General features: G+C 36.5%; 1 protein-coding gene across 1 annotated transcript in view; it reads right to left on the bottom strand.

The window, feature by feature from the left end:
* Positions 1-25762, bottom strand: part of CFAP47 (cilia and flagella associated protein 47) — an 801982-nt gene that overhangs the window by 66612 nt on the left and 709608 nt on the right. The window contains 1 exon segment of the mRNA XM_053705439.1: positions 19734-19828. Coding sequence (XP_053561414.1) covers positions 19734-19828 — 95 coding nt within the window.

The following is a 25762-nucleotide window of genomic DNA, read 5'->3' as shown; positions in this document are numbered from 1 at the left end:
ACACTAAGCCAATGATTGTTATTTCCCTGGGAGTTGATTACAGTGTATATGCAGAGTGGTAACCCTTTTTTACATTGAAATTACTGAAAGGTCACCAGAATACTCATATTTTGGTTTTGTAAACATTTGAATGTAAGCTCAAATTTGATAGGTTCCGTTTACAAATGCTGGGGAAAAAACACAAGCGCAAACCAGATTCAAGGAAGTAAAACAAAATTTATTAAAACACAGTGTTCTACATTGCACTTACAAGATTGCAGGTGAAAACAGGCACATCAGAGATATCCCGCTCCATAAACAGCTTCACTGCAAGTCCAGTCTTTCAAAAGTCAAATCTTTGCAGGTTTAAACAGCTGATTGCTTCCAGGAACAGTAATGTATGCAGATCCTTTTGAAATCTTTTAGCTTAAAACTCTTTAACTCTACACGTTTCATCTGCCTTCTAAGCAGACTTTGTCAAGAGATTTCCAAACAGAACATAACTTTTTCTCCCAAACATGCGCTCTTTATGCCATTAGTAAGGTACACTCCCCCTCAGATGATTGGAGAACAACATGAGTGATGTAGCCAATTAGAAGGCTTGGAGGAACACACCCTCATGTTCATTAGTTAGATATGCATTCGCCCAGGGGTAATGTGTATGTTACTTAACTAAAGCATGCAACCAAATTTATAAAGATATATCAAATATACAATGTAAGTAATTTCACAGAGTGGTGTATGTTGATATATGCTAATGTGTATGACAAGCTCAGAAATGGCTACATCACTCATGTTGTTCTCCAATCATCTGAGGATCTGCATATATTACTGGTCCTGGAAGCAATCAGCTGTTTAAACCTGCAAAGATTTGACTTTTGAAAGACTGGACTTGCAGTGGATCCTGAGCTGTCAGTGAAACTGTTTATGGCTGGGATATCTCTGATGTGCCTGTTTTTACCTGCAATCTTGTAAGTGCAATATAGAACACTGTGTTTTAATAATTTTTTTTTTTCCTTGAATCTGGGTTGCGCTTGTGTGTTTTCCCCAGAGTTTGTTCCATTTGATGAAACAGCAGTCAATTGGATAATATTGTTATTGGAAACTACTGCAATTGATCAGACATATCTACTAGCAAGTTCCGTTTGGATATCATTCTCTCAGAATTGGAGCTTTCCTTAAAGCATTATACCACATTGGTGACTATGGCCTCTAGTTATCAAGCCGTCAACCTCAAATACGCCGGAATTCTGCAGCGTATTTGTGGCGAGGGTGATTCGCCTAAGTTATCAAGCCCTACACACCGGCAAAAGTAGAATATAGTAACGTAAGCTTCGATCCGCCGGACTCAGTCCAACACAGAACGATTCTTATGTCACTCCAGATGTTCCGAGCACAAGTTATGCACAATCTTACTACTTTTGCTAGTTATCAAAAAACGAGCAGGTACCCCGAGTCTAAACACCCCTAATCTGCCCCCCTACACCGCCACCTACATTAAACATGCTAACCCCTAACCACCGCTCCTGGACCCCGCCACAACTATAATAAATATATTAACCCCTAAACTGCCGCTCCCGGACCCCTCCGCCACCTACATAATACCTATTAGCCCCTATCCTGCCCCCCCTATACTGCCGCCACCTATATTAAATTTATTAACCCCTATCCTGTGGATCCCGGACCCCGACGCAACTAAATAAATTGTTTAACCCCTAAACCGCCACTCCTGGACCCCGCCACAACCTATATTAAATTTTTAACCCCTAATCTGCCCCCCCCTAAACCGCAGCAAACAATAATAAATTTATCAAGCCCTATCCTGCCACCCCTACACCGCCGCAACCTATAATAAAATTATTAACCCCTAAACCTAAGTCTAACACTAATCCTAACACCCCCCTATCTTAAATATTAATTAAATAAATCTAAATAAATATAACTCTTATTAAATTAATTATTCCTATTTAAAACTAAATACTTACCTATAAAATAAACCCTAAGCTAGCTACAATATTACTAATAATTATATTGTAGCTATTTTAGGATTTATTTTTATTTTACAGGCAAATTTAAATTTATTTTAACTAGGTACAATAGCTATTAAATAGTTAATAACTATTTAATAGCTACCTAGTTAAAATAAAATAAAATTTACCTGTAAAATAAAGCTAACCTAAGTTACAATTACACCTAACACTACACTATCAATAAATAAATTATCCCTATTTAAAACTAAATACTTACCTGTAAAATAAACCCTAAGATAGCTACAATGTAATTAATAATTACATTGTAGCTATCTTAGGATTTATATTTATTTTACAGGCAACTTTGTATTTATTTTAACTAGGTAGAATAGTTATTAAATAGTTATTAACTATTTAATAACTACCTAGCTAAAAGAAATACAAAATTACCTGTAAAATAAATCCTAACCTAAGTTACAATTAAACCTAACACTACACTATCATTAAATAAATTAAATTAATTAACTACAAGTAGCTACAATTAAATACAATTAAATAAACTAACTAAAGTACAAAAAATAAAAAAACTAAGTTACAAAAAATAAAAAATATTACAAGATTGTTAAGCTAATTACACCTAATCTAAGCCCCTAATAAAATAAGAAAGCCCCCCAAAATAAAAAAATTCCCTACCCTATTCTAAATTACAAAAGTTAACAGCTCTATTACCTTACCAGCCCTTAAAAGGGCCTTTTGCGGGGCATGCTCCAAAGAAATCAGCTCTTTTGCATGTTAAAAAAAACACAATACCACCCCCCAACATAACAACCCGTTAAAATAAATACAAAGTTACCAGTAAAATAAATATAAATCCTAAAATAGCTACAATGTAATTATTAATTACATTGTAGCTATCTTAGGGTTTATTTTACAGGTAAGTATTTATTTTTAAATAGGAATAATTTAGTAAATGATAGTGTAGTGTTAGGTGTAATTGTAACTTAGGTTAGTTTTTATTTTACAGTTAAATCTGTCTTTATTTTAACTAGGTAGCTATAAAATAGTTATTAATTATTTAATAGCTATTGTACCTAGTTAAAATAAATTTAAAGTTGCCTGTAAAATAATAATAAATCCTAAAATAGCTACAATATAATTATTAGTAATATTGTAGCTATATTAGGGTTTATTTTATAGGTAAGTATTTAGTTTTAAATAGGATTAATTTAGTTAATAAGAGTAATTTTTATTTAGATTTATTAAAATAATATTTAAGTTAGGGGGGTGTTAGGGTTAGTGTTAGACTTATGTTTAGGGGTTAATTAGTTTAATATAGATGGCGGCGGTATAGGGGGGCAGGATAGTGGTTAATAAATTTATTATAGGTGGCGACGGTGTGGGGGGGGCAGATTAGGGGTTAATAAATTTAATAAAGGTGGCGGCGGGGTCCGGGAGCGGCGGTTTAGGGGTTAAACTATTTATTTAGTTGCGGCAGGGTACGGGATCGGCAGGATAGGGGTTAATACATTTATTATAGGTGGCTGCGGTATAGGGGGGCAGGATAGAGGATAATAGGTATTATGTAAGTGGGTCCGGGAGCGGCGGTTTAGGGGTTAATCAGTTTATTAGAGTGGTGGTGGGCTCCGGGAACGGTGGTTTAGCGGTTAATACATTTATTATAGTTGCGGCGGGGTCTAGGAGCGGCGGTTTAGGGGTTAATAACTTTATTTAGTTGCGGGGGGCTCCGGGGGCGCTGGTATAGGGGGTAGAACAGTGTAGTTTAGTGTGGGTGCTTAGTGACAGCTTATCAATAAAGCTGGGAAAAAGCCGAAGAGCAGCAAGATCGGATGAGTGATAACTATCACAGTCCGCTGCTCATCGCCCGTACTTGGTGCACGGCTTTTTGACAGCTTTTTTGATAACTTTAGCAAATGCATTCAGGTCCACGGCGGCGATGTGAGGCGAGCTTAGGCGAGCGTATTGGGCCGGCGAAGGCAGGTAAGTAGATACGTTGATAACTTGAGGCCTTTAAATCTCTTTGTCCTATTCTAATTCATGGACATTTTTTAATACATATATATTTTTTATACACACATTTTTAAAGGCTAATAGTGGTATCTACTAATATCCATTTGTGCTTCTTCTCATATATTAAGTATGATATTTATCCTATACTGTGTGATTCCTGGTTACCTTTTCAGCACTGTGTTTTTTGTTTGTTTTTCAGTTTACAAATATATTAGAAGAAATATACAAACATAATAAAGAATATTCTTTCTATGATAGAAAACTTTAATATTAAAAACCCAAAACTTTTCTTCCATGATTCAGATAGAGAATTCAATTTTAAACAACTTTCTAATTTGCTTCTATTGTATAATTTGTTTCATTCTCTTGGTACCATTTGTTGAAGGAGCAGCAATGAACTACTGGTTTCTAACTGAACACATGGGTGAGACAATTATAATTGATATATATATATATATACGCAGCCACCAATCAGCAGCTAGAACCTAGGTTCTGTGCTAATCCTGAGATTGCCAAGATAAACATTTCAGAAAAAGGATAACAAGAGAAGGCTGCAAATCCAACTATAGAAGTAAATTTGAAAGTTGATTAAAATCGTATTCTCTATCTGAATCATGAAAGACAAATTTTAGGTTTCATGTGCCTTTAAGTGATTACATCTCTTGATATATGGATTTAACATGTCATTACATTACAGTGATTCTCATCAGTCCTTGCGGTTCTGGCAGTGCTTATTGCCAATATTTCTCCTTTTCTCTCATTCCTCAAGTGCCTTGTTTGCATGTGTTTGTCTACCTGTGTATATCTGGAGATAATTATGTTGTATTTATATAATGTGTGTTATTTCTAGAATTGAGGTATTAATTTTGAAATATATTGTAACTAAGAGCTGCACTATGACTGGATATTTTTTTACAATAATTGTGAATATCCACTCAGTGAAAGGTTACCTAAGAAGACCACTGATTTCCCACTGTTTGTGGGGCTCATGCAAATATAAAAAGTAAAATTTTAGGGATTTTTTTATTTGCTGGATGTTTCACTTTGGGCCTCTTAGTCTATTATTGCTCATAGATTTATTTGAACACTTATTAACTTTATAGGTCAAACAGTATTTTGTGATACTGTGATATTTTGTGAGATATCATTAATCACTGGCAATATAGAAAATGAATGTTGACATACTTCTCTCTAATGTATTGCTAATAAAACCCTCTCTCCCTCTTCCCTTCCTATGTTCAAGTTTTGGCATTGATATGTTTAGCCTTTTGTTCTTAGGGATTTGTATACACTTATTCTCTAATCCAAATATAAGTTCTACTAAGGAGATTGTACTGTATATAGATATCAGTATTATTATGTACTTATTATCTACACATTGATTTGCATTTACAATAGATTCTACACAGACGGCTAGATTTAGAGTTTGGCGTTAGCCGTCAAAACCAGCGTTAGAGGCTCCTAACGCTGGTTTTGGGCTACCGCTGGTATTTAGAGTCAGTCAGGAAAGGGTCTAACGCTCACTTTGCAGCCGCGACTTTTCAATACCGCAGATCCCCCTACGCCATTTGCGTATCCTATCTTTTCAATGGGATCTTTCTAATGCTGGTATTTAGAGTCTTGGCTGAAGTGAGTGTTAGAAATCTAACGACAAAACTCAGCCGCAGAAAAAAGTCAGGAGTTAAGAGCTTTCTGGGCTAACGCCGGTTCATAAAGCTCTTGACTACTGTGCTCTAAAGTACACTAACACCCATACACTACCTATGTACCCCTAAACCGAGGTCTCCCCACATCGCCGCCACTCTATTAAAAATTTTTAACCACTAATCTGCCGCTCCGTACACCGCCGCAACCTACGTTATCCCTATGAACCTCTAATCTGCTGCCCCTAGCACCGCCGACCCCTATATTATATTTATTAACCCCTAATCTGCCGCCCCCAACGTCGCCTTCACCTACCTACAATTATTAACCCCTAATCTGCCGACCGGAGCTCACCGCTACTATAATAAATGTATTAACCCCTAATCCGCCTCACTCCCGCCTCAATAACCCTATAATAAATAGTATTAACCCCTAATCTGCCCTCCCTAACATCGCCGACACCTAACTTCAAGTATTAACCCCTAATCTGCCGACCGGACCTCACCGCTACTCTAATAAATGTATTAACCCCTAAAGCTAAGTCTAACCTTAACACTAACACCCCCCTAAATTAAATATAATTTAAATCTAACGAAATAAATTAACTCTTATTAAATAAATTATTCCTATTTAAAGCTAAATACTTACCTGTAAAATAAAACCTAATATAGCTACAATATAAATTATAATTATATTGTAGCTATTTTAGGATTAATATTTATTTTACAGGCAACTTTGTATTTATTTTAACCAGGTACAATAGCTATTAAATAGTTAATAACTATTTAATAGCTACCTAGTTAAAATAATTACAAAATTACCTGTAAAATAAATCCTAACCTAAATTACAATTAAACCTAACACTACACTATCAATAAATGAATTAAATAAAATACCTACAATTAAGCCTAACACTACACTATCAATAAATTAATTAAATACAATACCTACAAATAAATACAATTAAATAAACTAACTAGAGTACAAAAAATAAAAAACGCTAAGTTACAAAAAATAAAAAAATAAGTTACAAACATTTTAAAAATATTACAACAATGTTAAGCTAATTACACCTAATCTAAGCCCCCTAATAAAATAACAAAGCCCCCAAAATAAAAAAATGCCCTACCCTATTCTAAATTAAAAAGTTTAAAGCTCTTTTACCTTACCAGCCCTTAAAAGGGCCTTTTGTGGGGCATGACTGATCGGAACAGCCAATAGAAAGCAAAGATCAATCTGATTGGCTGATTGGATCAGCCAATCAGATTGAACTTGAATCTGATTGGCTGATTCCATCAGCCAATCAGAAATTTCCTACCTTAATTCCGATTGGCTGATAGAATCCTATCAGCCAATTGGAATTCGAGGGACGCCAACTTGGATGACGTCCCTTAAAGGAGCCTTCATTCATCGGTAGTCCGTCGGGGAAGAAGGATGTTCCGCGTCGGCGGAATGAAGATGGATCCTGAAGAAGAAGATTGAAGACCACGCTTGGAAGATGACATCGCCGGGATGGAAGACTTCTTCAGCGCCGCTTGGAAGATGACATCGCCCGGATGGAAGACTTCTTCAGTGCCGCCTGGAGGATCACGTCATCGGATGGAAGACTTCTTCAGCGCCCCTTGGAGGATCACTTCTGCCGCTCCGGATCTCCTCTTCGGTTCCATCAGTGGCTCGGCTGAGTAAAGACGACTCAAGGTAGGATGATCTTCAGGGGGGGTAGTGTTAGGTTTATTTAAGGGGGTTTGGGTTAGATTAGGGGTATGTGGGTGGTGGGTTTTAATGTTGGGGGGGTTGTATATTTCTTTTACAGGCAAAAGAGCAGTTTTCTTTGGGGCATGCCCCACAAAAGGCCCTTTTAAGGGCTGGTAAGGTAAAAGAGCTTTGAACTTTTTTAATTTAGAATATGGTAGGGCATTTTTTTATTTTGGGGGGCTTTGTTATTTTATTAGGGGGCTTAGATTAGGGGTAATTAGCTTAAAATTGTTGTAATATTTTTAAAATGTTTGTAACTTATTTTTTTTATTTTTTGTAACTTAGCTTTTTTTAATTTTTGTACTCTAGTTAGTTTATTTAATTGTATTTATTTGTAGGTATTGTATTTAATTAATTTATTGATAGTGTAGTATTAGGTTTAATTGTAGATAATTGTAGGTATTTTATTTAATTAATTTATTGATAGTGTAGTGTTAGGTTTAATTGTAACTTAGGTTAGAATTTATTTTACAGGTAATTTTGTAATTATTTTAACTAGGTAGCTATTAAATAGTTATTAACTAGTTAATAGCTATTGTACCTGGTTAAAATAAATACAAAGTTGCCTGTAAAATAAATATTAATCCTAAAATAGCTACAATATAATTATAATTTATATTGTAGCTATATTAGGGATTATTTTACAGGTAAGTATTTAGCTTTAAATAGGAATCATTTATTTAATAAGAGTTAATTTATTTCATTAGATTTAAATTATATTTAACTTAGGGGGGTCTTAGTGTTAAGGTTAGACTTAGCTTTAGGGGTTAATAAATTTATTAGAGTAGCGGTGAGGTATGGTCGGCAGATTAGGGGTTAATACTTGAAGTTAGGTGTTGGCGATGTTAGGGTGGGCAGATTAGGGGTTAATACTATTTATTATAGGGTTTTTGAAGCGGGAGTGAGGCGGATTAGGGGTTAATACATTTATTATAGTAGCGGTGAGGTCCGGTCGGCAGATTAGGGGTTAATTGTTGTAGGTAGCTGGCGGCAATGTTGTGGGGGGCAGATTAGGGGTTAATAAATATAATATAGGGGTCGGCAGGGGTTAGGGGCAGCAGATTAGGGGTTCATAGGGATAACGTAGGTTGCATCGGTGTACGGAGCGGCAGATTAGGGGTTAATAATAATATGCAGGGGTCAGCGATAGCGGGGGCAGCAGATTAGGGGTTAATAAGTGTAAGATTAGGGGTGTTTAGACTCAGGGTACATGTTAGAGGGTTAGGTGCAGACATAGGAAGTGTTTCCCTATAGGAAACAATGGGGCTGCGTTGGGAGCTGAACGCTGCTTTTTTGCAGGTGTTAGGTTTTTTTTCAGCTCAAACTGCCCCATTGTTTCCTATGGGGGAATCGTGTACGAGCAAGTTTTTGAAGCTGGCCGCGTCCGTAAGCACCACTGGTATTGAGAGTTGCAGTGGCGGTAAATATGCTATACGCTCCCTTTTTGGAGCCTAACGCATCCCTTCTGTGAACTCTAAATACCAGCGGTATTTAAAAGGTGCGGGGGGAAAAAAGCCAGCGTTAGCTACGCGGGTCGCTACCGACAAAACTCTAAATCTAGCCATTAATGTTTAATCAACATTCAAAAGTAATATACAGTGGGTATTGAAAAGAATCACCCCTCCCCCACTTGAAAATAATTACATTTTGTTTCATTGCAGCCTGAAATAAAGACATACACAGTTTTTTTTTATCCAGTTGTAATTACTCAGTGCAACTTATAACATCCAAGTGAAATATAAAACACCAACATGTCAGGCAAAAATAAAGACAATTCAAAAACAGAATCACTGAGTTGCAAAAAGGATCACCCCCTTGTGTCAGTATTTTGTTGAATCACCTTTTGCTTTAAATACAGCCTTTAGTCTGTTGGGATATCTCTCTACTAACTTTACACATCTAGACTGTGCAATATTTGCCTACTCTTCTTTGCAAAACTGCTTCAGTTCCATTACATTTGATGGTGACCATTTGTGGACTGCAATCTTCAAGTCATGCCACAGATATTCCATGGGGTTTAAGTCTGGGCTCTGACTAGGCCATGCAAGGACATTCACCTTTTTCTCCTTCAACCACTGTGTAGTTATTATTGCTGTGTGCTTTGGGTCATTGTCATGTTGGAAGGTAAACCTTCTTCCCATTGACAACTTCCTGGCAGAGGGCAGCAGATTTTTCTCAAGAATTTGACGGCATTTTGCCCCATCCATTATTCCTTCTATCCTGACAAGTGCTCCAGTGCCTGCTACAGAGAAACACCCCCATAACAGGATATTATCACATCCATGCTTTACTGTAGGCATGGTGTTATTTGGATGGTGAGCTGTATTGGATTTCCTCCAGACAAATTGTTTGGTGTTGAGGCCAAATAATTACATTTTAGTCTCATCTGACCATAACACCTTTTTCCATGTGGCCTCAGAATCTCCTAGGTGTGTTATGGCAAAGTTCATTTGTGACTGACTACATGTGGTCTTTCTTGAAGAGTGGCTTTTTTCTTGCAACCCTCACATACAAGCTGCATTTGTAATGAATTTGTGATATTGTTGTCACATGCACACAATGACCACTCTTTGTCATAAATTCCTGCAACTGCTTCAGAGTTGATGTGGGCCTCTTGGTAGTCTCTCTGACCAGTTTCCTCCTGGCTCTTTCATCCAGTTTGTAGGGATGTCCTGATCCAGAGAGGGTCTGTGTTGTACCAAATACCTTCAACTTCTTAATAATAGACATCCCTGTGCTCCTAGGCATTGATAAAGCCTTTGATATTTTCTTGTATCCATCTCCTGACTTGTGCCTGTCCACAACATTATCCCAGAGATATTTTGACAGTGCCTTGCCACCCATAGTTGATTGTTTGCTTCAGTTGCACTACCAGGGACTGAGATACTCCAGGAAAGCTCTTTTTATGCTGAGCTAATCAATATGCCCACAGCTGATCACAGTTGAAGGTCAAATTACTTTGTGTGTGCTATTGAGAAGGTGATTAGCTACACCTGATTGATTTTACATGTAATTTTAGGAGGGGGTGATCCTTTTTGCAACTCAGTGAATCTGTTTTCAAATTGTCTTTATTTTTGCCTGACATGTTGGTGTTATATCTTTCACTTGGATGTTATAAGTTGCACTGAGTAATTACAACTGGATAAACAAAAACTGTGTCTGTATTTATTTCAGGCTGCAAAGCAACAAAATATTATTTTCAAGGGGGTTGATTCTTTTCAATACCCACTGTATTCTGTTTAGGAAGATACTCATTATGGGTTTCCTTCTTATATGTACTGCATCTGTACTGTTATAATCAAAATGGCTTGTTAAATAGCCTAAGTACCTATATCATTAATGTTTTTTTCTGTCTATATTATGTATATATTATTCTTTATGTGTAAACTAATAGATATAAGACAGAGGCTAAGACTTTTTAAAGTGCATTCATTTCTTTATTGTGTAACAGTATATTTAAAAGCTCACCATTTACTGTCAGATAGTTCAATATCCTTGTTAACTGTTGATTCCTAATTACAATGACCACAGCTGTTTCCCTTAATTATGGCACACTGTGGAGCAAACTGGATATTCAGCCATGGTCTATGATTAAGGCTCTCACAGTCGAAACGCGTTAGACTGGCAGAGGGCTGTCGGTCGTTTCTTTTAAAATAGTTTTTTACCTTGTTCACTGGTTTATATAAAATAAATGTGTTGCATTTGAGGCTCGCTGGATTTCTTTGTCTGCTATTGATCGTATTCTGTGATGTATACATTTATACATGTATGTATCTAATCCCAGGTACACAGACAGTGCTATTTGTTTTTCTTTTTAATTGATTTTAATTCAGTATCAAGATAAAACTTTTTAAGTAGTTTTAATAAAAGTTATGTTTTTATCCTAGACCCTTTCATTTGACTAGGGATATTGAAAATTATGTATGTGCCAAATAGCTATATCCTTTTCTCTTTTCTGGAATATTGTTTATTAATATTTACCTTGACATCCCCACACAATCCTAGATGTGAAGTGAGTGTATGGGCAAATAGATAAGCTAGTAATTACAAGATCCCAATTCTGCACCTGTTTCTTATGATTGCATGCGTAAACATAATAACTACTCAGTACAATTGTCATTTATCTTACTGTGGTAGATTTTGGCTTTGTTTCCTTTAGTACGCATGTACTGTACAGGCAATTATGATAACTGAGAGATAACTATTATTCTTTTGTTATTGGTTGATTTTGATACAGAGGCCTATTGATGAAATGTCAGTCGGACCTGATCCGACAGTGCGGATCAGGTCCGACAGACATCAATGAATGCGGAGAGCAATACGCTCTCCGTATTCAGCATTGCACCAGCAGCACACAAGAGCTGCTGGTGCAATGCCGCCCCCTGCAGACTCACGGCCAATCGGCCGCCAGCAGGGGGGTGTCAATCAACCTGATCGTACTCGATCGGGTTCAATTCCGGCGATTGCTGTTCGCCTTATTAGAGCAGGCGGACAGGGTTATGGAGCAGCAGTCTTTAGACTGCTGCTTCATAACTGGTGTTTCTGGTGAGCCTGCAGGCTCGCCAGAAACACGGGGCGTCAAGCTCCATTCGGAGCTTGATAGATAGGCCCCAATGTGTTCTGATTGGCCACACATCATTTAAATGTCCATGTTTTGCACTTTTATATTTTCAAGCCTGATGAAATTACCTATGCAGTCGAGAAACATGTTGCTTGTGCATTGTTTTAAAAGGAAGAACCTTTTCATTTTTGGTGCAAAACCCTTGTGAGTATTGTTTTTACACTTTGTTGTTGATGCCTTTGCTTAGGTAAGATACTGCGCAAAATGTTTTTCCTTTGTTTATCTCCCTCTACCCAGATTGATCATCGGCGATCAGTCAGTTGGTCGGCAGCTAACCAACGGCTAGATTTAGAGTTCTGCGGCCAAAGGGGTGCGTTAGCTACGCGTGCTTTTTTTCTCCCGCACCTTTTAAATACCGCTGATATTTAGAGTTCACAGAAGGGCTGCGTTAGGCTCCAAAAAGGGAGCGTAGAGCATATTTACCGCCACTGCAACTCTAAATACCAGCGTTGCTTATGGACGCGGACAGCTTAAAAAACGTGCTCGTGCACGATTCCCCCATAGGAAACAATGGGGCTGTTTGAGCTGAAAAAAAACCTAACACCTGCAAAAAAGCAGCGTTCAGCTCCTAACGCAGCTACATTGTTTCCTATGGGGAAACACTTCCTAAGTCTGCACCTAACACTCTAACATGTACCCCAAGTCTAAACACCCCTAACCTTACACTTATTAACCCCTAATCTTCTGCCCCCGCTATCGCTGACCCCTGCATATTATTATTAACCCCTAATCTGCCGCTCCGTACACCACCGCAACCTAAATTATACCTATGTACCCCTAATCTGCTGCCCCTAACACCGCCGACCCCTATATTATATTTATTAACCCCTAATCTGCTGCCCCCAACGTCGCCTCCACCTACCTACAATTATTAACCCCTAATCTGCCGACCGGATCTCACCGCTACTATAATAAATGTATTAACCCTTAAAGCTAAATCTAACCCTAACCCTAACACCCCCCTAAGTTAAATATAATTTAAATCTAACGAAATAACTTAACTATTATTAAATAACTTATTCCTATTTAAAGCTAAATACTTACCTGTAAAATAAACCCTAATATAGCTACAATATAAATTATAATTATATTGTAGCTATTTTAGGATTAATATTTATTTTACAGGCAACTTTGTAATTATATTAACTAGGTACAATAGCTATTAAATAGTTAATAACTATTTAATAGTTACCTAGTTAAAATAATTACAAAATTACCTGTAAAATAAATCCTAACCTAAGTTACAATTAAACCTAACACTACACTATCAATAAATTAATTAAATACAATACCTACAATTATCTACAATTAAACCTAACACTACACTATCAATAAATTAATTAAATACAATATCTACAAATAAATACAATGAAATAAACTAACTAAAGTACAAAAAATAAAAAAGAACTAAGTTACAAAAAATAAAAAAATATTTACAAACATTAGAAAAATATTACAACAATTTTAAACTAATTACACCTACTCTAAGCCTCCTAATAAAATAACAAAGCCCCCCAAAATAAAAAAATGCCCTACCCTATTCTAAATTAAAAAAGTTCAAAGCTCTTTTACCTTACCAGCCCTGAAAAGGGCCCTTTGCGGGGCATGCCCCAAAGAATTCAGCTCTTTTGCCTGTAAAAAAAAACATAGAATACCCCCCCCAACATTACAACCCAACAACCACATACCCCTAATCTAACCCAAACCTTCCTTAAATAAACCTAACACTAAGCCCCTGAAGATCTTCCTACCTTATCTTCACCTTGCCGGGTATAACACCGATCCGTCCTGGCTCTGATGTCTTGATCCAAGCCCAAGCAGGGGGCTGAAGATGTCCATGATCCGGCTGAAGTCTTCATCCAAGCGGGAGCTGAAGAGGTCCATGATCCGACTGAAGTCTTCTATCAACGGCATCTTCAATCTTCTTTCTTCCGGATCCATGTTCATCCCGCCGACGCAGAACATCCATCTTCACCGACGACTTCCCGACGAATGACGGTTCCTTTAAGGGACGTCATCCAAGATGGCGTCCCTCAAATTCCGATTGGCTGATAGGATTCTATCAGACAATCGAAATTTAGGTAGGAAAAATCTGATTGGCTGATGGAATCAGCCAATCAGAATCAAGTTCAATCCGATTGGCTGATCCGCTCAGCCAATCAGATTGAGATCGCATTCTATTGGCTGTTCCGATCAGCCAATAGAATGCAATCTCAATCTGATTGGCTGATCGGATCAGCCAATCGGATTGAACTTGATTCTAATTGGCTGATTCCATCAGCCAATCGGAATTTTCCTACCTTAATTCCTACCTGGTTAATATAATTACAAAGTTGCCTGTAAAATAAATATTAATCCTAAAACAGCTACAATATAATTATAATTAATATTGTAGCTATATTAGGGTTTATTTTACAGGTAAGTATTTAGCTTTAAATAGGAATAATTTATTTAATAATAGTTAATTTATTTCGTTAGATTTAAATTATATTTAACTTAGGGGGTGTTAGGGTTAGGGTTAGACTTAGCTTTAGGGGTTAATACATTTATTATAGTAGCGGTGAGATCCGGTCGGCAGATTAGGTGTTAATAATTGTAGGTAGGTGGAGGCGAAGTTGGGGGTGGCAGATTAGGGGTTAATAAATATAATATAGGGGTCGGCGGTGTTAGGGGCAGCAGATTAGGGGTACATAGGGATAACGTAGCTGGCGGCGGTGTACGGAGCGGCAGATTAGGGGTTAATAATAATATGCAGGTGTCAGCGATAGCGGGGGCGGCAGATTATGGGTTAATAAATATAATATAGGGGTCGACGATGTTAGGGGCAGCGGATTAGGGGTACATAGGGATAACGTAGCTGGCGGCGGTGTACGGAGCGGCAGATTAGGGGTTAATAATAATATGCAGGTGTCAGCGATAGCGGGGGCGGCAGATTATGGGTTAATAAATATAATATAGGGGTCGGCGATGTTAGGGGCAGCGGATTAGGGGTACATAGGGATAACGTAGCTGGCGGAGGTGTACGGAGCGGCAGATTAGGGGTTAATAATAATATGCAGGTGTCAGCGATAGCGGGGGCGGCAGATTAGGGGTTAATAAATATAATATAGGGGTCGGCGATGTTAGGGGCAGCAGATTAGGGGTACATAGGGATAACGTAGCTGGCGGCGGTGTATGGAGCGACAGATTAGGGGTTAAAAAATTTTATTATAGTGGCGGCGATGTGGGGGGACCTCGGTTTAGGGGTGTATAGGTAGTTTATGGGTGTTAGTGTACTTTAGAGCACAGTAGTTAAGAGCTTTATAAACCGGCGTTAGCCCAGAAAGCTCTTAACTACTGACTTTTTTCTGCGGCTGGAGTTTTGTCGTTAGATTTCTAACGCTCACTTCAGCCACGACTCTAAATACCTGCATTAGAAAGATCCCATTGAAAAGATAGGATACTCAAATGGCGTAGGGGGATCTGCGGTATGGAAAAGTCACGGCTGCAAAGTGAGCGTTAGACCCTTTCCTGACTGACTCCAAATACCAGCGGGCGGTAAAAACCAGCGTTAGGAGCCTCTAACGCGGGTTTTGACGGCTACCGCCCAACTCTAAATCTAGGCCCAAGTGTCCTGCCTGCTAGATCTGCACTGCACCATAGTAGTGTATTTCCTTTGTGAGTATGAATAATTCATTCTGTGCACTATCTGTCCCAATTTTTAAATGTGTTGCTCCAAAAGGCACCTTTTCTTCTTGTTATATATCCACAGTGATTCTCAACAGTAATGCAGATCTGACAACTAAAATTATGATGTTAATTTTGAATTTGTAGTTGCTTTCTTATGGCTACTCTAAAGCAGACCTGTGCTGATTTTTTTTTTTAAAGTATTGAGAATGACCAATTAGGATAAACCTGCTTTGTTCCTATTGGTCACTCTATATCACTCTGCATGTTTAAATGTTGCTTAAGAATTTACAAGGAAATGCGTTATCTGTTTTATTTTAATTCTTATTTTCCCTTTTTTATGTTTTTTTCACTTGACACCTATGACCAGAAAAGCTCTCTCTTTTTTCTTCTCTCCCTCTTGGTAGAGAAAATGAAGTAGGTGATTAAGACCTTTTTTGTATTAAACTCTTCACCAGAAAAACTTTATCATTTAACAGCGGTAGACTGAAAGTTTTTTTAACTTGTTATTAGTAAAACTTAAGCTTTAATAATAGTGCACTACAATTTCTCTTACTTTCTAGTTAAATTGCCTAACATTAATGTTAACATAACAGATTTATATGCAACAACTATACTTTTAATTGCTACCAAAGTATATCTGAGATGACTACATCCAAGTGCTTTTTTTTTAAAAAAAATGTTTTGGTTTCTGACTTCTGCCTGCCTGCTACGCATATCATGTACTTGGCACGTGATTGATACCTAGTGGGTCACAGATCATTTAAACCTATTGGCACAGCTCAGCCGGAACTGAAACTATTCCCATTGGCGGCTTTGGTGGCACATTGGCTCCTGACTGCATGTGTAGTCTCCTCAATTGGCTCCTGACTGCACATGTAGTCAGTGAGAGGGACAGTAGTGTGTTTGCAGCGCAGGCAGTAGTCAGTCGGACTCGCAGAGCTCTGAGGGCGGCAGCTTAAACACTGAGCTAAAATCAGAAGTCAGTGTTTTTGTTTTTTTGCAGACTCCACAGCAGTCTACCTTTCAAAGGTTTAAGAACAGCAGGTCTAAGATTGTGAAAGGCATTTTTACTATTATTTTACTATTAACTATTTTGTATGTTAATAATTATGTGGGAGCACTTGGAACTGTTTGATTCTTAAAAAGGCTTGAAATTTAATTTAAAATTCTAAGACAGCTTCTCAGAGTCAGACGGATCAATCTTAAGAATTATTTTGTCAATTTAATTTCCATTCCTTTGTCTTATGATTATCCTTTACTTTAAAGCACAGTACACACTGTTTAAATCTATTGGCATGGTATTATTGAATAATTATATAGACATTAATAAGTAACTACCACCCTTCAATGTTCTTCCTATCAGAAATCATTTGTAATCTAGTGAAGGGATTCATTCAATTGCTCTTCTTAGAGGCTTTAGGAGTTTTGGGGAGATTTTTTGCTTGAACCCCTTAGGGAGAGGGAAATATGGGCAGCCACAGGACAGAACATAGAAAAAATTGGTTTAATTGTCCCTTTGAGGCTCATTTATCAAGCTCCGAATGGAGCTTGTGGGCCTGTGTTTCTGGCGTGTCTTCAGACTCGCCAGAAACAGCAGTTATTAAACAGCGGTCTAAAGATCGCTGCTCCATAACCCTGTCCGCCTGCTCTGATGAGGCGGACAGAGATCACCACAATTCAACCTGATCGAGTACGATCGCTGATTGGCCGCGAGTCTGCAGGGGGCAGCATTGCACCAGCAGCTCACAAGAGCTGTTGGTGCAATGCTGAATACGGAGAGCGTATTGCTCTCCGCATTCAGCGAAGTCTGTTGGACCTGATCCGCACTGTTGGATCAGGTCCGACAGACGTTTGATAAATAGGCCTCTTTGAATAATGTGGTACATTTATCCTAATCTGACGTCTATAATTCACAAGAACTGCAAAACTGCATAATATTTAACTTTCATACACACTGCCAATAGCAATAGTTATACAGGAAACATAACAGGGAATGCCACATTTAACAGTTCAAGGCAGTTTAAGCTTATTTGAAGATGATGGTTTATTTAAAGCTGTGTTCTAATTTAAAGGGACATGAACCCCCAACATTTTTCTTTCATGATTCAGAAAGAATATATAATTTTAAAGCAACTTTCCAATTTACTTCTGTCATTAATTTTGCTTCATTCTCTTTGGTATCCTTTGCTGAAGGCAGTAATGCACTACTGGTAGCAAGCTGAACATACTGGGTGATACAATTACAAAAAGCATGAATGTGCAGCTACCAGTCAGCAGCTATCTCCTAGTAGTGCATTCCTGCTCCTGCTCTTTATATATGGATAGGAAGTGGAAGCTTAAAAATGCTTGATGATAAAATGCTGGAAAAATGAGGATGATGAAGTGTCTTTATCTAATATCCCACCAGATATTCAGAAACTGTGTTCATCCTATCAAACTCATACATCCCATTAAAATGATAAGTAGTTATTGATGTTATTAATTATTGCACATACTTACACACTGTTATTTGTAAATACATTTTGTTATTATATAATTTATGTATGGGTCTGTATCTCTTAAAACAAGTTAGTTTAACCTCTTGTTTGCTAGTACAACTGAATTACTGTGTCACGAAATGAAGTAAGTCTACAAGTGTGTCACCAACATGAAAAGTTTGGAAAGCTTGTTTATTTTGAACCAGTAACTCATTCTGCTTAATGTTTCTATTTTAATGTACTTGGAGGTAATTATGTTCCCAACTAAAATATCCCACCACAGTGGGGCATATTTATTAGTGTTTTTTTATAATTAGTAATTGTGTGAGCTATTTTTGAGAGAATCATTATTTTATATTTCTTTTCTTCTAAATAAATAAACATATCTTTGAAATGTAGGCAAGTAGGGAATAACATCCTTCAGAACACTATTTTTAAGCTTGTTTCTTGTAAAATTCCACCAAATTGTTCATTACATAAATCTCAATGTGTTGCTATGGCACAAATCATTTGGGAATGCATATGTAAACAACTGCCTACCAAAATTGCAGATACACACAGTCCTACACACAATTAGTTTAAGCTATATAAAAGTCTTTTAACTGTTTTACCTTAAAAAAAATTTTAACTTTGTAACTTTTATAATTTATAAAACAGACAGCAAATAAACTAAATCATTTAAGTTAAAGGGCCATAATACCCAAATGTTTAAACACTTGAAAGTGATGCAGCATAGCTGTAAAAAGCTGACTAGAAAATATCATCTGAACATCTCTATGTAAAAAAGAAAGATATTTTACCTCAAAAAATCCTCAGTAGCCACCTCCCATTGTAAAGGATTTCTAAGCAGCATATTAGTGTGTCTGTCCCGGGACAACTGAAGGGATGAGCATCGTGAACTCTCATATTATTTCACCAATCAGGTAAAGGAAGCTTACTATGAAATCTCATGAGAGTTAAGTCAAATCTCATGAGATCACAGTAAGAGTTCATGACCTCAGCACTGCTGATGCTGATTGGCTGCTGTTCATTTCTTCATTTTTTTAATTTTTTTACCTGCAGCTGGGAGCAGCTGAGTATAACTTTTTACACAGAACTTACTCTGCTGAGCTGAGGAGATTGTGAGGTAAAATATCTTCCTTTTTTACATAGAGATACTCAGGTGTCAGCTTTTTACAGTTATACTGCATCAGTTTCAAATGATTTAGCATATGAGTATTATGTCCCTTTAAGGTTGTATTATAAAAAGCATTAGGGTCTGATGATCTAAAGCTCTCAGTTCTGGAGATTATCAAAGTTGTTTCATCAGTACTGCAAAGCCCCTCAAAAAAAAATCAGAAAGGCAACTTACTTCACAACATAGCTTCTAAACAAAACAAAATATTTTGATTTGATTTCTCTCCATGCCAGTGATTTTTTTGATCATCGGACTTTTAGTCTGAAACTTCATCAAGCTAAAGTTGCATTTACTTGATATATATAATCGCTATTTACAATTGATCTTTACATTTTTTAAATGATAAAGTATTGTGAATAATACATATTAATGGCAACTTAAATGTTTAAATATTTAAAAAACAAAAAGAATACCTGGAGTTGTACTAGAAGGCTGAGCTTCAGGAATTCCATGAATTGGATAAATCCAACGTATTCCAGAAATTGCTCCACTTTCAGTCTTGGTCACACTGTTTTTAAAATGACATGAGCATTATATTAGCATTGTGTTCCTATCATGTTTATGGCTATGTTTATATGGGATATGCATTTTTTTACATTAACTTTTTACAATAAATGGACCAGAATGATCTGACTTACATGTTTTATAGAAGGATGTCCTAAACTATTCTTTAAGGGATAATACAGACCATAATTTAAGAATCATTACTTAAGTAACTGAATATTACTAAATATTATACTCAATCATGTGTATTGTGAAATTAAGTTATCTTTGTACCCTCCTAGGCTTAAATTAAAATGGAAATAGGCCACAAAAAGGAAGAAGCTCAACTCTCGGGTAAATGAAATAAACAGAGTGATTTATTCAGCGTGCATTATTAATAGCAAAGCAACATCAATGACATCTGAGTAATAAACAATAATAAAAATACCTGTTATATTGTTTCCCTGAGCTAGGAGCACATAAAGGGCCAGATTACGAGTGAAGCAAAAATTAACACTTCCGTTTGAGCGTTACTTGCTCTAAAAGTAAGTGTTTTATACTTGTCGGGTTGCGCTCATATTACGAGTTAAAAGTAAACTGTTTTTGCTCTTGTGCTAACTTGATGAGCCCAAAAGGCAAAGTTAGAATATTGCATTTGCGTTAACGTATTCCCCTATAGAAGTCAATGGAGAAAAAAAGGTGGAAAAAAATACCCCACTCTCACACAAACTTGATCACATATTCTGATTTGAGCTAACCTGATATGAAAATATTAATATTTCCCATTGCAATGTTCTGCATATAACAAAATATGTTCTTTTTATTCATTAATATTTCTACATATAGCCAATGTTTTTTTGGTAGAATTTATATCTATACCTATGTGTACAAAATTAGAATGTATGAGTAAATATAGTTAAAAACTTTAATAAATATGAAAATTGCACAAATATGCTTTTACATGTTTTAATCTACTTAGCTGCAAAGGGCTCCAAATCACTTCTATATATGTCTATATATTTGTACATATGTATTTGTGTTTATGTGTGTATATATGTCTGTAAATACATATAAAAATCAGAAAAAAAGGTATTGCTCCTTGTATTCAAGATAAAACATAGCATTTATTAGTCTTCATTAAAAGGTATATGTACAGCGGTCAAGATCAGTTTGCTAGATAGCGTGGCACACTGGCTTACACGTTTCGGGCGTTGCCCGTAATCATAGCCTATTGATGAAAGATGCCTGATACATTTAAAAACCCCTTGCTGGATAATGATTGGATAAAATCTAATTAACACTGTCTAGTCTTTACTCTGTTAGCATTTGTACTCATTTACACTAAGCAACAAAGGAGTCTAAATGGTGATGTTTACTTAAACCTATTGCGTAAGGACCCTATTCTGTGAAACATAAATAGAATACTAAATATTTAAACACTGTCTGCAATCTGCAGAGAATGATCAGTATATGATTTGTTTGTTTGATAGGGTATATGTATTTACTTCTACATAAACCTGTAAACTTTTAAGACATCATTTGTCTCACATATATATTCTGTGTATTATTTTGGACATTATACAGTTAAGTAATAGGATACTTATATCCCTAAGAAATACTGATAGATATGATTACTAGCATCTATTAGTACATATACAGAATACATAGGTAAGTAGTCAGATATAACATCATTTTAAAGACCTGAAACGATAAAATTGATAAACCTCTATTACAACATAACTAGATACACTGATGGATATAGATACTCCAAAAGTGGTTATTAATAGTAGTTTTCAGATAGTTTTCTGACTTACCCTCAAGAAATGCTTAATTCTTAAGTTGCTAGTTATTTCCTAATATATAGATTCTAGAATGAACAGTTTTTTGTTACCTGTAGTGCTATAGGCGAAATAATAATATTGAAGAATAATCTGTCTATATACTAGAAATTAATACTATTTTAAAGAGTATTGTTGAATCTATCTGGAGGGAAAGGGGGGGGGCGGAGGAAGGGATTCAGTATAACTTAAATAAGTGTCAAAAGGAAAAACAGATTTTAGTACTTTCACTGTTAAGTTTACAGTATGAGATAAGACTCCCTAACTCAATTCTTAAAGTTAATTAGTATTCTTTAATGGCCTCATATGTGTTTGGACTTCTGATCTAGCCATGATCTACATGGATAAATTATGTATGCAAGGTATACTTGTTTTATTAATAGTATTCTCCCAAATTGGGTAGATAAGACCAGAACTATATTGATAAAATTACATGAAATATATACTATATCCACTAAACTATTTGACAGAGTATATATGTACTAAACTTGTTGTGGATATATTTCCTTGAGCAAGTTTATCCAAATTATTCCCAGAAATTAATAATATCATACTTTGAGTTGAGACCCTGTGGATGTCTTGTCTGAAGTTTAAACATCCAAAATATCTCTCTTTTGGCAAGAAGTTTGTCCATGTCCCCCCCTTTGGCACTTTCACCTGTTCTATTGCACACCATCTCATCGTGTTTAAGTTTTCATTGTGAAGTTCAGAAAAGTGTCGAACGAGGGGGGTTGAGGACTTGCCTCTCTCTAAGGTGGAGAGGTGTTCTCTGATTCTTGATTTGATGTCTCTGGACTGAGTCCTATATATTGGACATTACATCTGGTACATCGAATCATATAGATTACATTTTGTGACATGCAGTTCATTAATGATTTTATTGGAAAAACCTCTCCAGTGACACAAGAAGTAAACTCCCTGGTTTTATCCATATAGTCACAGGGTTTACATTTGTTGTGTCCACAACTGTACATACCCCTACTGCTAAGCCAAGTGCTAGTGTTGCTGGCTTGTTGTTTTAACAGTGTGGGAGATAGTATGTTCCCTAGAGTGGGATATGTAAATATATATATACACATATATATACACATATAAATACATAAAAACATATGTACACGTATATATGGGCATATTTATCAAGCTCCGTATGGAGCTTGAAGCCCCGTATTTCTGGCGAGCCTTCAGGCTTGCCAGAATCACAAGTTATGAAGCAGCTGTCTAAAGACTGCTGCTCCATAACCTGTCCACCTGCTCTGAGGTGGCAGACAGACATTGCCGAAATTCAACCCAATCCAATACGATCGGGTTGATTAACACCCCCTGCTAGCGCGTTCAAAAGAACTGCTGGTGCAATGATAAATGCCGAGAGCGTATGCTGTCTGCATTTATCGATGTGCGGCGGACATGATCAGCAATATTGGAACATGTCCACTAACACATTAATAAATAGGCCCCATAGACTTTTATATACTGTATATGTATTTATCTATATGTTAAAGCCCTTTGCCTGCCTTCTTTTTTTCTCTAACACCTGAGATTTCATATCCTTGAGTCCTTATAACTTTTGCGAGCAATATTTTGTTTAATAATTCTTATTAGATAGTGTTATTATGTTTGTAAGTGTACTATGTAATGTATTTTTTTTTATTGTTTTGTGACCTTTTTAGTTTTGCATAACAGTTAACCAGAGCTCTGACGTCGCTGTAATCATTCTAGCGTAAATCATAATTGCGCTCAAGCAATCGCGTTTAGTTTCAGCTTATAATATGAGCGGTAAACACTATGGGGTCTATTTATCAAGCTCCTGCTCTGAGGTGGCGGACAGACATCGCCGGAAATCCACCCGATCCAATACGATCGGGTTGATTGACACCCTCTGCTGGCGGCCGATTGGCCGCAATTCTGCAGGGGGTGGCGTTGCACCAGCAGTTCACAAGAACTGCTGGTGCAATGATAAATGCCGACAGCGTATGCTGTCGGCATTTATCGATGTGCGGCAGACATGGTTCACTATAGCGTCCGCACAATGATAAATGGACCCCCAGGAGCGCAAACTCTCGAGGTAAACCCCTTATTGCTCGGGGAAAAAGTTTCTGCTTCACTCGTAATCTGGCCCTAAATGTCTACAAATGTATTGCTTTTGTTTTTAGCAACAGATCTAAAATAGGAAAACATTTAAAGACTGCCTAATACAACCAAAACCATGAAAAGATTAAGGGGTATATTTTATTCATGAAGTACCAAGCTACCTTGTTTATTACATTCAACATACAGTTGCTGAGTGGTGCTACTGTCATTTAGCGCTCACATCTTGAATGAAATAAATTTTGCATTACAGCAATAATAATGAGTAAGCTCTTATGCAATTTTATCAGTTAAGTGACACCTTTAGATAAAGTGTTTTAGTCTTTTTCTTTTATGAATACAGAAGAAGAAACATACAGGCATACCTCATTTTATTGCACTTTGCTTTATTGCTCTTCACAGATATTGTGCTTTTTTTTTTTTTTTTTTTTTTTTTTTTTACAAATTTAAGGTTTGTGGCAACCCTACATTAATGCAAGTCTATCTGTGCCATTTTTCCAAGATATATACACATATAAACCCATAACGTACATAAAACATGTATGTGTCTATATATATATATATATATATATATATATATATCCAATATATATATACATACATACACATACTACCAGCAAAAAGATTATGACTCGCTGAAGGCTCAGATGATGGTTAGCATTTTTATAACTTTTTTATTTTTTAATTAAGGTATGTACATTGTTTATTTAGATATAATGACATTGCACACTTAGTAGACTACAGTATTTATATGCATTGGTAAACCCCCCCAAAAATGTGTGACTCACTATATTGCAATATTCTGGAACTGAACCCGCAATTCTCTGCGATATGCCTGTATACTAACAGACGGCTTTGGATTGGTATGCTATATTATATATAGAAAACTGCTGGATTTTATAAAATGTATATTGCAACGGGCTTCTTAATTAATTGGCATTGACCATTGTGTTCTGAAACACTTAATGCTTCATGTAAGCAGACAAGTGAAACATGTTACTAAGACAAAGTATATGACATCCCATCATATGAAATATTGTATTATTATATTTATTTATTTTTACTTTTAGTAGAGGGTTAGGAAAAAAGAATTACGTTTTTCAAAAGCACAGCATGCATAAAATGTAATACGGATATACAGTTAATGCATTTTATTTTCTTATTCCATCTATATGAGCAAATTAACAATTGGCTATCTTTGTCTACTAAGCTGGGAGATAATTTCGCAATTTACGCAGTTGAAAACACCTGCCATAGCCATCTAATCTTACAACTTCTATGCAATAGCATCTACACATTTTGAGATTGATCTCAGGGGTGTCAATCAACCCGATCGTATCCGATCAGGTTGATTTCTGTCCGCCGCCTCAGAGCAGGCTAACAGGTTATGGAGCAGGTGTCTTTAGACTGCTGCTTCATAACTTGTGTTTCTGGCGAGCCTGAATACTTTCCAGAATCACGGAACATTAAGCTCCATTCGGAGCTTGATAAATAGACCCCATAGACTTTATTAGGATTGTGATTGTGATCATTTTTGAAATTTCAAAAAAACCCAAACTTAGAATATCGCACACAATAACATATTCCTCCATAGAAGTCAATGGAGGAAAAAAACTAACACCCTACGGCGCGCAAACCCTATCATATATTCTCAAGCATGCAAACCCAACATGAAAATATTAATATTTCATATTCCAATGTTTTTCACGTAGAAGAATATGTTCTATTTATTCATGAATGTATATATATATATATATATATATATATATATATATATATATATATATATATGTGGCAGAAAACTTGCACTCACTGGACTTTTTCAAAGTATCAAAATTTAATGTGACGTTTCGGAGATGGACATCCGAACATAAAAAGAAAACCAGCGAGCCTCAGGTAGAATAATGAATAAACTTTAATTCCTCTTAGTCACAGGAACTACATGTCAGGTAGTAAAAGACTGCACAGAGGCAGTGCTGTGTAGCATCTGACGCGTTTCGGCTAGAATGCCTTAATCGTAGATTAGAGTTTCGGAG

This window comes from Bombina bombina, chromosome 3 (genome assembly GCF_027579735.1).
Source record: "Bombina bombina isolate aBomBom1 chromosome 3, aBomBom1.pri, whole genome shotgun sequence".
Taxonomy (NCBI): domain Eukaryota; kingdom Metazoa; phylum Chordata; class Amphibia; order Anura; family Bombinatoridae; genus Bombina; species Bombina bombina.
The sequence above is the reverse complement of the archived record's forward strand: the minus strand, read 5'-3'. Positions and strand labels throughout refer to the sequence as shown.